At 54.3% G+C, this 14,308-nt stretch overlaps 1 protein-coding gene across 7 annotated transcripts in view; it reads left to right on the forward strand.

Moving 5' to 3' along the window:
• CARS2 (cysteinyl-tRNA synthetase 2, mitochondrial) overlaps positions 1-14,308 on the forward strand; it is a 35,746-nt gene that overhangs the window by 17,614 nt on the left and 3,824 nt on the right. For 3 of the 7 annotated variants that reach the window (XM_089899367.1, XM_089899366.1, XM_022576755.2), the window contains 7 exons: positions 1,276-1,405; positions 4,677-4,810; positions 6,185-6,252; positions 11,183-11,249; positions 11,992-12,130; positions 13,562-13,685; positions 14,187-14,285. In XM_089899367.1, coding sequence (XP_089755493.1) covers positions 1,276-1,405; positions 4,677-4,810; positions 6,185-6,252; positions 11,183-11,249; positions 11,992-12,130; positions 13,562-13,685; positions 14,187-14,285 — 761 coding nt within the window. Of the gene's footprint in view, positions 1-1,275; positions 1,406-4,676; positions 4,811-6,184; positions 6,253-11,182; positions 11,250-11,991; positions 13,686-14,186; positions 14,286-14,308 lie in introns of those variants that run through there. The other 4 variants (XM_089899369.1, XM_089899368.1, XM_089899371.1 and 1 more) reach the window with 4 other exon arrangements.

Below are 14,308 nucleotides of genomic sequence, written 5' to 3' on the forward strand. Positions count from 1 at the left end.
CAGCAACACTTTAAAAAAAATATATACTTTATTTTTTCGAGCAGTTTTAGGTTCACAGCAGAATTGCGTGGTAGGTCCAGAGAGTTCCGTATGCCCGCTGCCCCGCTGTACACAGCCGCCTCGTTATCAGCATCCCCACCAGAGTGGGACGTGTTAGAACTGGTGGACCTGCACTGACATGCCAGCCTCACCCCGAGTCCATAGTCTACATCAGGGTTACTCTTGGTGTCTCTCTGGGTTTAGACGGATGTGTAATGACAGGTATCCGTCATTATAGTATCACGCAGAGAGTTTCTCAGCCCTAAAGATCCTCTGTGCTCTGCCTGTTCATCCCCTTCCCGCCCCAGCCTCTGTCAGCCACTGATCTCTTTACTGTCCCCATTGTTTTGCCTTTTCCAGAAAGTCATAGAGTGGGAATCATACAGTCTAGCCTTTTCAGACTGGCTTCTTTCATTTAGTAATACGCATGTAAGATTCCTCCTTTCTTTTGTTTTTTTTTAAGTTTTTTTTTTTTGATGTGGACCACTTTTAAAGTCTTTAATGAATTTGTTACAATACTGCTTCTGTTTTATGTTTTGTTTTTTTGGCTGCGAGGCAGGTGGGATCTTAGCTCCCCAACCAGGGATCGAACCTGCACCCCTTGCACTGGAAGGCGAAGTCTTAACCACTGGACCGCCAGGGAAGTCCCCCTCCATGTTTTTTCATGGCTCGAAAGCTCACTTCTTATCAGCATTGAATAACACTCCATTGTCTGGATGGACCACATTTTGTTTATCCATCACCTACTGAAGGGCATCTTGTTTTGGAACATAAAGAGAGCCCCGTACCGGCTTGTCCTATAACCCTGAACCCCCCTCTTCTGAATTTTCTTGCTTTCTGAATGTGATTGATACAAATACTCTGGTATTTTCCTTTTTGCTCTGATTATCATCTCTCTTTGAAAACAGTTACTCTGAAACTCAGCTACTGACAGAGACGGAATGAGGGAGCATGAGAGCACGTGTGGAGTTGGCCCCTCAGCAGCATCAGTGCATGTACTTGAAGCCCCGCACGCAGCTGCACTGCTGGGGGACCGCGTGCTTCTCTCATGTTATAGATAAAAGTACCTGGTAGCTGTCTAGCTTTCACGTGGCAAAGAGAAAACCACGTGCACGAGAAATGTGAGGTTACTCCTCAGAGGAACGGAATCGGGGACGTGCGTCCTACCTGTTTGGGGGTGACTGTGTTGGTTCGTTCTGGATTCCCTCCCGCTGATTAACCATCTGTCACTGGCAGATCACTCTGACAAGCGGCATGCCAGCGACTTTGCCCTGTGGAAGGCGGCGAAGCCCCGGGAGCCGTCCTGGGCCTCGCCCTGGGGAGACGGGAGGCCTGGCTGGCATATCGAGTGTTCCACCATCGCCAGGTGAGGTTTTCCCGGGGTCGTCTGTGCTGTGATGCACACGCTCGGCCAGCAGAGGGCGCAGGTGGGGGCAGGCTTGGTCCTAGTGCCGGCAACGCAGGTGGTTTGGAAAGGAATCTTAGCGCCCCGGTGGGACCGGCCGTGGGAAGGGAAGCAGCAAAACCAGAACACGTTTATCTCCCCAACGTCAGCGCTTGTTCTCTTTAGTAGAAGAGCCCGCTTTGCAGTTAGTTCTTGACTGCCCGTCACACGCAGGCCAGCTCCGGGGGTGCCTGCATCTCTTCCGCGGTAGGTTCAGGAAGGCGGCCAGGGACCTGGGCCAGGGGCTGGAGCCCCATCCTTGGCCCCAGAGCTGGTCCTGGACCAGGCGCCTCGAGCGTGACCCCCAGCGTCCCCTTCCGTCTGCCCTTTCTGCCGGCTCTGTCTCGGGCAACACCATGCCCAGGACGTTTCTGTCTTGGGAACCCCTGTAAACACAGCGCTTCTCTGGTCCCCATTCTCCTCCAGGGACCCTCTTTTTTGTCTCTTCTCTCACTGTCCACGCATCCCCGCTGTTGTCTGACGGGCGTCCCCACCCACTCTGGTCTCCGGAGGTCACGGTGACCGTCAGCCCCGTCTGCGACGGGCCGCTGACACCCCTGTTCGCTCCCTGGCTTCTGTGGAACAACGTTCTTCTGGTTTTGTCGTCTCTGCTGGGGCCTCATCCACCTTCCTTTTGTGGACCTGCCCTGTGGACCGTCCCTCCGGCATCTGCGCTCCCTTGCCTCTGCCTGTGTGTGTGTGCGTGTGTGCTCGTGGGTACTGAAGGCCGCACCCCAGCCGGGCTCTCCACTTGCAGCCTGTCCCGGGGGTCCCACCGTGGCCCCCGAGCCCTGCACGTTAACTCGTGGATTTTGACACATTTGATGTGTTGCAGATATTATAATCAGTTTTTTAAAATTAATTAATTTATTTTTGGCTGCATTGGGCCTTTCTTGCTGCATGTGGGCTTTCTCTAGTTGCAGCGAGTGGGGGCTACTCATTGCGGTGGCTTCTCTTGTTGCGGAAGACGGGCTCTAGAGCACAGGCTCAGTAGTTGCGGCACATGGGGTTAGTTGCTCTGCGGCATGTGGGATCTTCCCGGACCAGGGCTCAAATCCGTGTCCCCTGCGTTGGCAGGCAGATTCTTAACCACTGGGAAGCCCCTGTAATCGGTTTTTAAAATTAGAAACAACATATGATTAAGGTGAACATTTCAAACTACTAGCCACACCCCAAATTTTAAGATCAGCAAACCCAGTCGTCCTCCTGTCGGCTGTTGTATGTAGCACCTTTCTGGCTGGGCGTGAACGTTATCTAAGAGCAGGCTGCCCTGTGCCTCGACCTCACGCTGGTTTCGTCTCTGGTGTAGGCTCACCCCACTCTACGGGGGGAAGCCTCACCCTCCGCCACCTGCCTGTGCCAGCATGTTCATCCCAGCGAAGACCTAGAAGGGGTCCTACCTCCCCCGCCCCTCGCCGCGTGCTCCTCCCCTGCTGCCCTCGTCCGTGGTGGTGTCTGTATGAGACTTAACCGGGAAACACATCTGAAACTCCTGAGATGTCACACCCTGTTGTTAGTATGAAACAGGGTCCAACTTTTCGTTAAAAAACAATCAACTAGGGACTTCCCTGGTGGCGCAGTGGTTGAGAGTCTGCCTGCTGATGCAGGGGACACGGGTTCGTGCCCTGGTCCGGGAAGATCCCACATGCCGCAGAGCAACTAAGCCCGTGCACCACAACTACTGAGCCTGTGCTCTAGAGCCTGTGAGCCACGACTACTGAGCCCTCGTGCCACAACTACTAAAGCCCGCACGCCTAGAGTCCGTGCTCTGCAACAAGAGAAACCACCGCAATGAGAAGCATGCCCACAGCAACAAAGAGCAGCCCCTGCTCTTCGCAACTAGAGAAAGCCCACGCGCAGCAATGCAGCCAAAAATAAATAAATTAATTAATTTATTAAAAAAAAAGATCTTCATCTTTTAGATTCAAATAATTTCTCTAAAGCAGGAAGCATTTAGTAAATTTCAAATGTAATGTTACCATCAAATGTTTTATTTTTGTTGAAATCTAAATAATGAAACTGGACTTCTATTCCTTTTCAGCTTTCTCTTATTTTAAAATAGGTGTGACATACAGACAAGACTAGAGACTAATCTAACGAACACTGCAGACCCACAGTTTAGCTGTTAAGTCTTAACTTCGTCATATTTGCTTCAGATCTTTGTAAAAAATGGGTCACTCGTTACAAATGCGAGTGTGGCCCCTCATATGCTCCTCCCCAGTCCTGGTCCCTCCCACCTCACGCTCGCCCTCGTAGCGTTTGAATTTCGAGGACTCTTATTAGAGATTCTCTAGAAACCACTGCCAAGGATGTACGGTCCTGGACGACCTGCTCGCCCACTCAGCTCAGGTGTGACCAGTGCATGCGTGGTTTTTCCAGAGCTGGGCCAGTGGGAGGAGAGTCGGCCTTCAGCAGGAAGGACCTCAGTGAGGCTGTGGCATCTTTGAAAACATCTATTTTTAACCATTTTTAGAAAAACTCACTGGTGTCTGCACCCCCGGGGGGCCGACGGCCTCCAGAGCTCCACAGCCGCCTGCCTCGCGCCCCCTTTCCGTTGTGCGAGCTTTTGCATTTTTCACTGATCTCTGCATTTTTAACGTCCTCTGAAGCAGCTGTTGGTCAGCCTGGACCACTGGTGCTGGTACCGGTTGCTTTGCAGGTGCTCTGGTGACAGAGCTGCACACACTGAGTGTCCCCGGCAGGCCTGAGAGGTGCAGCGTGCAGTTTCATGGACCGAGCAGCCTTATAGCTGAAATGCGGCCAGCTGAAATGTGTCACTTTGAATTCTGTTACTTTGTTATTCACGTACGGCTGCTGAATGGCTCATTTTTCAAAAGCCAAATTAAAAATCTCTTGATTTTATAGTTCTTTTTTTGTTATAGTTGAACAACCACTAAGGTCTGCCTACTGAAAGTAAGAAAAAGTAATTTTGAAGTTTTTAAAAACCACATATTGTATCCAGAGCAAAGAAGATGAAGTCTCTTTCCCAGGCGGAAAAGCTATGAATTAGAGATTTTATGAAGTAAAAACAAATGTCAGGTTCCGTTTGCATCAGCTGAATTATCATGCATTCGGAATCGGGCTCCATTCGGTATGTGCGTGGCCCAGGGCTGGAAGGAGTAAATACGGGATGTGGTTTGGAGACCGTGTCGTTGGGTTGAGTTAACTCCCTGCTCTGCCCTGTGTCTTGCAGTTTGGTGTTTGGAAGCCGGCTGGACATCCACTCGGGTGGCGTAGATTTAGCGTTTCCTCACCACGAGAACGAAATCGCACAGTGCGAGGTCTTTCACCAGTGCCAGCAGTGGGGGAATTATTTCCTACATTCTGGTGAGCGAGGACTTCAGATTAATTTGTTCCATTTCCATTCTCTCGACTCTGTTCGTGAAATAGCTACATTTGGAAACAGCTGCATCAGCTAATAGGTCAAGCAGCAGAGCTGTCCCTTAAGTGGCCTTTGACTTGTTGTCGGTTGGACGTGACCTTCCTTGGATTGGAATACCGAACGCGCCTTTTGGAACTGAAGTGTGAGCTGACGAGAGTTCGGCCCTTCAGCGGGAGGACTTGTGAGAGCAGAGTGCTCCGAGCCCATCCGGGGAGGGAATCACAGGTCCCAGGGATGGAGGTGTTCCCGTGCCCGGTCGCAGGCTCGGGGACAGGTGATCCCGTGTTACCCGTCGGAACGCGAGGGCTGGTCCCCACAGGCTCTTCGTCGGTGGCGCTCGCGAGGAGTTGGGGTTCGCCGCAAGCACCAGTGCCCCTCGGTGACCGGGTCTGCCATCAGACGGGACCCGCGGCAGTGCCAGGGCTCACGGGGCTCTGTGTCCGCACACGGCAGGTCCTGCTGCTTTGGATGAGGCGTGGGGAAGGGTTTTGCTGTTAAGACCCACGATCTGTTAGGACGTTGGAATCTTCTTTGTCCCACTTTCACCCGGTCCCGGAGGAACAGCTGTGTCTCCTGACACCCTGGAGAATCGATGCCTTTTCCTGAAGTAAATGGATGGAAGTAGAGTTCAGCAGTCAGATGTTTCGTTTTCCAGATGTTGTCAGTTTTTTAAAACTTCACTTGTACTTGGTGTATATGGCAGGCTGCATAGGTTGACATATTCAAGGTTACGTAGCTTTTTGGAAGCCACATTGTAACCGGTTCTTGGAAAAGTTGGCTTGAAAAAAGGTGGTGCTTCAAGCTGTGTCAGAAAAAGTGGAAGAATTTTCTGTTGGGAAATCACAGCTCCCTTGGAAGTGAGCCTGGTACAGATGTGGTCCAGGAGGTCCAGGCTCAGATGGAGGAGTCCTGAGGGGGTTCGGGTCCCCCCATCTTTCACACACGGGCGTGAAACGATGCTGAGGCTGGGATATGTCTGAAAACGAGCTACAGACATGCTCACAGTGTTGCTCGGAGACCCGCACGCTTTGTGGAAGCAAAGATGTGTCCTCTCCTCGGGAGCTGAGTCAGGTCCCCTGTGTTGGTGAGTCACAGGAGAGGGAGGGGCTGTCCCCGCAGTGTGATGCCCTGGCCGGGAGTGGACGTGGGCCCCCCTTGCTGGTGAGTTGAGCGCGGGGCCGATCTGGGGGGCCTGTGTGGGCATCCACTCAGGGCTGTGTGACAGGTCAGGGCTCCCGGAGTCCAGGCGCCTTTGGAGACGCGCCCTCCTTCACCCTGCCTCTGGGGGTACAGAATGAGTGACTTTGTTTTTGTTTCAGGGCATTTGCACGTGAAGGGCAAAGAAGAGAAGATGTCCAAATCACTGAAGAACTACATCACAATTAAGGTAACGCAATTGTCGTGTTTCCTGTGTGCCCGCCAGTCTGCCAACGTGTCACGGAGGCTGATATGCATCAGGAGACCCCCATCTCCGGTTCCCTGTGTCCCCGGGGCCCTGACGGGCTTCTCCTGCTTCTGGCTTAAATGGCTTTCTCTTGTCTAAAAGTGCGAGGTGGTGTTTCCTGTCCTGTCGCGTCCTGTGTTGGGGGCCTCGGCCTCTCCCCCCTCACTGTTCCAGGACTCCGATTTTATTGATTTGGGCCCTTTCTCCCTCTCTTTTTTTTTTTGGTGAGTCTAGCTAAAGGTTTATTGATTTTATCTTTTCAAAGAACTAGTTCTTAGTTTCATTGATCTTTCGTATTTTTTTTTCAGTCTTTATTTCATTTATTTCTGCTCTTACCTTTATGATTTCTTTCCTTCTATTAACTTTGGGTTTTGTTTGTTCTTCTTCTAGTGCCTTAAGGTGTGAAGTTAGGTTGTTTATTTGAGATTTTTCTTAAGTTTTTCTGAGGTTTTTCTTATATTACTAAATACTTCCCTTTTAGGACTGCTTTTGCTGCATCCCACGTATATGAGGTTATTTTAGTGGATGATCTCAGTTTGAACACATGCTAACAAGCTTGCATTTTTACCCATCTCGCATGTTTAATGTTTTTTACATCATGTTTTACATGTTTTGTGTATCACTTAACTTATTGTGGATATAGATGATTTATAGTATTTTTGTCTTTTAACGTTCCTACTAGCTTTATAAGTGGTTACTCTATCTTTACTGAATGTTTGCCTTTACCAATGAGATTTTTCCTTTCAGAATTTTCATATTTCTAGTCGTGGACTTTTCTTTTCCTCTTAGAGAAGTCCCTTTAACATGTCGTGTAATGCTGGTTTAAGGGTTCTGTTGCTTGTCTGTAAAATTCTTTCTCTCTTCTTCAGATCTGAATGATAGCTTGCTGGGTAGAGTATTCTTGGTTGTAGGTTTTTTCATCATTTCGGGTATATCATGTTGCTCCTTTCTGGCGTGCAGAAAAGTCAGCTGACAGCCTTACGAGAGTTCCCCTGTGAGAAACTAGTTGCTTTTCCCTTGCTGCTTTTAAGATTTTCTCTTTGTTTTTAATTTTCCCATTTTAATTACAGTGTGTCTTGCTGTGGATCTCTTTGGGTTCATCTCGTTTGGGCCTCTCTGTGCTTCCTGGGCTTGGATGTCTGTTTCCCTTTCGCAGGCTAGGCAAATTTCCAGCTTAGCTGGAAATATAAGCTCTCTGCCGCTTTCTCTCTCTCTCTCCTGGGGCCGCTACAATGCGAACATAAGTGCGCTCGGTGTTGTCCCAGGTGTCTCTTAAACTACTGAGTCTTTCGCATTAGCTTTCTTCCATATGGACTTAACTCATTTGAATGATCGTCTGTTGTAAGGGCGCACCTTACCCTATTGATGGCCATTTAAATTATATTTTTCATGGCCGTATTAAACTACACCTGCTTGGGTACATGCATTTAAAATTTTCATAGATATTACAAAGTCTGCATTACTTTCCTGACCACTTAGTGAGTGGCCCTTGGGGGGCGCTACTACAGGACTGAGTGACTTCCCTGCTGTTGGACTTTACAGAGACCAAAGTCTTCCCCAGCCTCACATTCCAGCCCCTGGCAACTACTGGTCTGCTCTCCATTTTCCTTCCTTCCTTCCTTCCTTCCTTCCTTCCTTCCTTCCTTCCTTCCTTCCTTCCTTCCTTCCTCCCTCCCTTCCTCCCTCCCTCCCTCCCTCCCTCCCTCCCTCCCTTCCTCCCTTCCTTCCTCCCTTCCTTCCTCCCTTCCTCCCTCCCTTCTTCCCACACCGCATGGCTTGCAGGATCTTAGTTCCCTGACCAGGGATCAAACCCAGGGCCCCAGCAGTGAGCGCAGAGTCCTAACCACTGGACCGCCAGGGAATTCCCTGCTGTTTCTGTTTTTTTTTTTAGGTTCCACACGTGGGTGAGATCATACAGTATCTGTCTTTCTCGGCTTTCTTTCACTGAGCCCAGTGTCCTCTAGGTTCATCCATGTTGTCACAAGCGGCAGGATTTCCTTCTTTTGATGACTAATAGTCCGTAGTGTGTATATGCACGTGTATGTGTGTGTGAGCGTGTGTCACATCTTCTTTGTCCATTCATCTATCTGTGGACACTTAGGTTGTTTCCGCATATTGACTATTGTCAGTAATGCTGCATTGAACATAGGGGTGCAGATATATCTACGAGATAGTGATTTTGTTTCCTTCAGATGTGTACCTAGAAGTGGAATTGCTGGACTGTATGGTAAATCTGTTTTTGATTTTTTTTTTTTTTTTTTTGCGGTACGCGGGCCTCTCACCGTTGCGGCCTCTCCCGTTGTGGAGCACAGGCTCCGGATGCGCAGGCTCAGCGGCCATGGCTCACGGGCCCAGCCGCTCCGCAGCACGTGGGATCCTCCCAGACCGGGACACGAACCCGCGTCCCCTGCATCGGCAGGCGGACTCTCAACCACCGCGCCACCAGGGAAGCCCTATTTTGGATTTTTTGAGGAACCTTCATACTGTTTTCCACGGTGGTTGTACCAGTGTACGTTCCCACCAGCCGCGCACAAGGGTTCCCTTTTCTCAATATTCTCATCAACACTTATTCTTTTCTTTGATGGCAGCCATTCTGACAGGTGCGGCGTCTCACTGTGGTTTTGATTTGCGTTTCCCTGATGATTAGTGATGTTGAGCATCTTTTCAGGCACCTACCTGTTGGCCATCTGTGGGTCTTCTTTGGAAAAACGTTTATTCAAGTCTTTTGCCCATTTTTGAATCTTTTTTTTTTTTTTTCTGTTGAGTTGTGTGAGTTCTTTATATATTTTGGTTATTTATCCCTTACCAGATAGATGGTCTGCAAATGTTCTCTCCCATCCTGTTGGCTGTCTTTTCATTTTGTTGACTGCTTCCTTTGCTGTGCAAAAGCTTTTTAGTTTGATGTAGTCCTACTTTCTTTCTGTGTCATTATCGGGAAACGGTCCACAGACACAGAATGCCGTAGAAAGGTCAGATTCCAGATTTCTGTTGAACTCTCTGACTCCATAGGGGCACCCCACAGTGGTGAAAATAAATACCCTTTAGTGTTGCTGGCGTTTGGAGAACTATTAACTTAGATTTCTGAACACACACTGAGGTTTATCTGAATGAGTCCACATTCTGAGTGGCAGGAAACTACCCCCCTTTCTTGGGGGGTGGGGCATGCCCAAGTGGTGTGCAGGATCTTAATTCCCCGACCAGGGATTGAACCCGTGCCCCCGGCGGTGGAAGTGCGGAGTCTTAACCACTGGACCACCAGGGAAGTCCAGGAAAAACCCTTTAAAATAAAACCACCTAAAATCCTTTTGGGATGAAATACAGAACATGGCTACCCCGAAAACATAAAGTGCTAAAATGAAAAAGAGGTCTCTTTCGGAAAAACCGAAGACCTAGACAGACATAAAATATCCATAATGTTAGTTTTTAAATTCTGTGACTAAATGCACGATTATGAGCAGAAAGTCAGGAGTGCACGAGAGGCACCGACTCGCAGAGAGAAGCGTGTGGGGCTGGTGGCGGCGTGTCGTGTGTCTGTCAGCGGTCAGGGCCCTGGGGCTGCGGGGAGGGCTTGCTGACGGTGGCCACGCCGCGGAGATGCACAGCTTTGCTCCTGCCCACACAGCTCCACAGCCGTACATACCAAGCGTCTGGAAGCGATTTATAAAAAGCTAAACACACAACAACTTAAAAAACAAATCCTCACCTAAGGCAAGCGTGTCCACTGGGAACAGGCCTCCTGCTACACTGTCAGAGACAGGAGAGGACTTGTAACAAGTTATGAAGCAGTTGAGTCCATGCTTTGGTGGGGAAGGAAACCTAAAGAAATAATTCAGAAAGGAGAGGGAAAAGTCAGAGGGTGGCTAAAGGCCCTCCGAGTACCCGGCGTTCACTCTCTGTCCCCTGTGTAACCCCACGCCAGCTGAGCTGCGTGTTTACTGGGGTCCCGCCGAGCACAGCCGGTTATCACGAGACCCTGGCAGGTCAGGGAAGCGCTGTCAGAGTGGCTGGAGTGACGGCCGACGGGACACAGAAGGACTTGCAGAGAAGGCACAGGATGCGAGGCCCTGGCCTTGGGTGTTTGGTTCACTAAGCCTTGTCTTTTTGTCACCATTATAGACACACTGCAGTTACGACACATCCGCATCTTAGCATTCTGTAAGTGAAGCTCCGTATGCGACAGCGCTAGTTATTTATCTGCCTGTGCTGTCCGTGGTGTAGTAACACCACAGTGCAGGGGCTCGGTCTCCGTGCTGCTGCTTTTGCAGATTTAAAGGGGAAGTGACAGGTGAGGACGCGAGGGCACGTGACTGCGCAAATGCGAGAATTAACACGCACACCGTGCGCTGTCCACCGGACGGGGTCTCTAGTTGGCTAGTTTGGGGAGTTAAGGGGACGAAGAAATACTCCTTTTTCACACCCTGGAAAGGAGCACCAGGGGACGGACACAGACGTTGAAATACCCGGTGTCTTACTGATAAAAGTCGGGTTGGACAGGGCTCTTCACCTTTTTCCCTGTCGATCCTGTTGTTGGCCTGGCGAAATCTGTGGCCGCTTCCTTAGAACGTAACATTTTTAAACACACAGAATGAAATCTGTAGGGGTCTGACAGGTGTTGATTATATCGAGATGCAGGAATCCATGCCCTCCCTCACTTGAGTGAACGCTCTAACAGAATCCAGCCGTGGGTCTGAGCCCCGCAGCTCACGTCAGATGAGTGACAGCACAGGCTGTGTGGAGGTGACGTGGCCGCAGGCTCGTGGGGCGAACATCCCGCGACTGCTCGGGGGGCGGTCCAGGTGTCTACACTGGGGGTTGGAGGAGCGCTGCGTGTGTCTGGGGGTTAGTGGCTCCTGTCTCTCCCGGCCCCCTGCAGGACTTCCTCAGCACGGCCTCCCCAGACGTCTTCCGCCTCTTCTGCCTGCGGAGCAGCTACAGGTCAGGTGAGCTGGCAGGGAGGCCTGGGTGCTCCTCACGTGTGGCCCCGGGGAGCCTCTGAGGGCCTCTGGGGACCCCGAAATCCGGGTGGGGTGCGCCCTGTCCTGTTGGGGTGTTGCCCTCGTGCCCTGAGGTTGGGTTCTGAACGGAAGCCCGAGGATGCTCCAGGGACCCCGGAGCCTGTCCCAAGGCCGCGGCTTTGCAGTGGGACTCCGGTGCCCAGTGCTCCGCGGGGCCCGGAGAGCCTGAGCCTGCGGCACCTGCCCCCTGGTGTCATGAGCCGTCCTGGCACAGGGCCTGAGCCAGGAGCCATCAGCATGGCACCGCCCCTCCCCTGGGCCAGAGGGTGTGTCCCCTTCCAGCTCTGAAGGAGAGTCTGGGGACCCCGGCACTCCCCGCTGGCCCTGTCCAGAGACCTGGGGCCGCCCGGGTGCGGCGAGTGTCCCTAATCTGTCCCCGCACACTCGCGGGCACGGTGATGGCCGGGTTTCCCTGCCCCTCCGGGAACACAGGGCCGGAGGCCTCGTGGCACTGGTCGGCTGGCCTCCCCAGAGGCGCTTCAGGTGCCCGGCAGGGCCCCTGCTTTCCAGAGCCATCTGTCTGTCTGTACATCTGTCTGTCAGCAGGAATGAGCCCTCGGCCACCCACATGGGGAGGGGTGTCCACGTTTCCTGCCCGGGGTCAGGACAGAGCCTGGCGGTCTGCGGGCGCTCGCGGCTCCCGGGTGACCGGGCTCCCTCCCCGCAGCCATGGACTACAGCGACGGCGCCATGCTCGAGGCCAGGCGTCTGCTCCGTGCCGTGGCCGCCTTTGTGGAGGACGCTCGGGCCTACATGAGGGGGCAGCTGGCGGGCGGCCCCGTCCAGGAGGACGTGCTGTGGGAGAGGTGGGTGCTGCTCAGGACCACCCGAGGCAGCGCTGTGGACACGGGGGTGGGGCTGGTGGGAGCCCCGGGACTGCCAGGGGAGGGGCAGGCACCCTGCCTTCAGGGAGGCCTGGACAGCCCACGGTCGCGTGGGAGCGTCAGGAACCTCGTGGATGGCGTGGTCGACGGGAAGTGGGGCAGGTGGGTGGACAAGCGAGCTGTTGAAGGAAGGAGGGGGGACCTGGGTCGCGGGACGGGTTGACGGGCGCGTCTGGAAGCCCAGCGTGTGCCCCCCAATCCCCCTGGGGTCGTGACCACAGGCCGGCCGTGCCTGCAGAGGTGGGAGCACAGCAAGGGGCCCCGGGAAGTGAACTGAGTGGTGGCGCGGGCGGGAGGACGGAGCCTACCCCGGACGTGGAGACGGTGTTTCCAGTTCTGTTGCTCGGTAAATGGCTCGACGTGGTCATCTGTGTTTCACTGCGTCCAAAAAAAGGCGAGGAAGGTTTGAGATTGGCTTCAGAGACGGTGAGAAAGTGGGAAGACAGAGCCTCGGGGGATACCAGAGGGAGATGAGGGGGGCAGGGTCATCGGGGGTCCCCGGAGGCTGATGGTGGGCGGGGTCTGTGTGCCCCGCCACCCAGGGAGCCCCTGGAGGAGTAGAGGGCCCGGGGCTCCTTCGGGGCCGGCCGGGAAGAGTGCAACTGCAGGAGAGAGGCAGGAGCTGCCTGTTGGTCACAGCAGTGGCGCCCAGGACGAAGCCCAAGCCCTGGGGCCGGGCAGCTGGGCCTTGTGGGGCTGGGAGCCATCAGTCACTCGGCCACCCTCCCGATGGCGGGTGCCAGGGAAGGGCCGGCAGTGCCGCTCACCGGCAGGTGTGCAGGGGAGAGTCTGTGCCTCAGGAGAGGTCAGGTTATATGCCGGCTGACAGACAGCGCCGGGTTACAGAAGCCCAGGCAGCAAAGCTCTGTCTCTCCCCGTGGTCACTCGGGCCCAGGCTCCGCGGCTCTGACCAACCCTTCCTGTGCCTGGGGAGCAGGGCACCCAGAGGAGGTGGGGAAAGTCTGGGACGAGGGGCAGCAGGGAATCAATACGGTGGCAGAGCCTCGGAGGGGCCGGTGACTGACCGGCAGGCATGCAGGACAGCATGTGAGTGACGGGTGGCTCGAAGGGGACCTGACGGTGCCGCTGGGGACGGGTAAGGGGGCAGGCGAGGAGGAGGTGACAGTGACCTCAGTTTCCTTGCCAGGGGCTGAGGGGCTCGAGCGTCAGTCACGGCAGCCGGCTCCTGAGGGGGTCTGACAGCAGAGGGAAGGAGCTGGAAGGGCTGCCCCAGGGGCGGGAGCTGAGGGTGGAGCCCCCGGGGGGCGTCCGTCCTGGGGGCCCGGCCAGCGCTGCAGCTCCTGCCACCCAGCCGGGTCCCTGGAGCGGCCCCGTCTGCTCACCTCCCCAAAGGCTGGGCCACACCAAGGGGGCCGTGCAGGCGGCGCTGGCGGACGACTTCAACACGCCGGGGGCGGTGGACGCCGTCATGGACCTGGCTCACCACGGGAACAGACAGCTGAAGGCGGCTGCTGAGGTAACTCCTGGGACGTGGCGACAGTTCTGAGGACACAGCAGATGCCACCTCGCCAGCCCCCGGGGCCACCCAGCTCCCAGAGCCTGTGGCCTCCGGGCCACCCCTGCGTGTGGCCCCGTCCTGAGCCAGGGTCAGTAGAGCTGGGGGCCGTGGGGAGGCCTGGCACGTGGACACAGGAGCTCAGGGGAGTCCGAGTTTGTCACACAGATGTGAGACGGGGAAGGAAGCCAGGTGGGGACCCCGACTGCCCCCCAGCCCTGCCCGTCCCTGGGCCCTGGCGCCAGGCTCCTCTTGGATGCCCAGGACCCTGGGACGCCCCAAAGGCCACCTGCTGCCGCCGCCACCCAGGGGCTCCTTGCCAGCACAGGCGCTCAGAGCACAGGCCCCAGCGGCGGGCGGGAGCACCAGCTTCGCAGGGCTGCGTCCGCGCCCACCGGGGCTGACCTGCCCAGGGTCGGTGCTCTTGCCTTTCAAGAGCCTTCTCTGGGTGACTTGTTGCAGGCGGCCGGTGGTCCCAGGAGCCCTGCTGTGTTCGGTGCTGTCGTGTCCTACGTGGAGCAGTTCTTTGAGACGGTGGGGATTTCTCTGGCTGAGCGACAGGTATGTCCTTCTCTCTTCAGTCC

This window comes from Delphinapterus leucas, chromosome 18, assembly GCF_059928025.1.
Source record: "Delphinapterus leucas isolate spDelLeu-1000000601 "Yukka" chromosome 18, BTC_Dleu_Yukka2, whole genome shotgun sequence".
In the NCBI taxonomy this organism is placed as follows: Eukaryota; Metazoa; Chordata; class Mammalia; order Artiodactyla; family Monodontidae; genus Delphinapterus; species Delphinapterus leucas.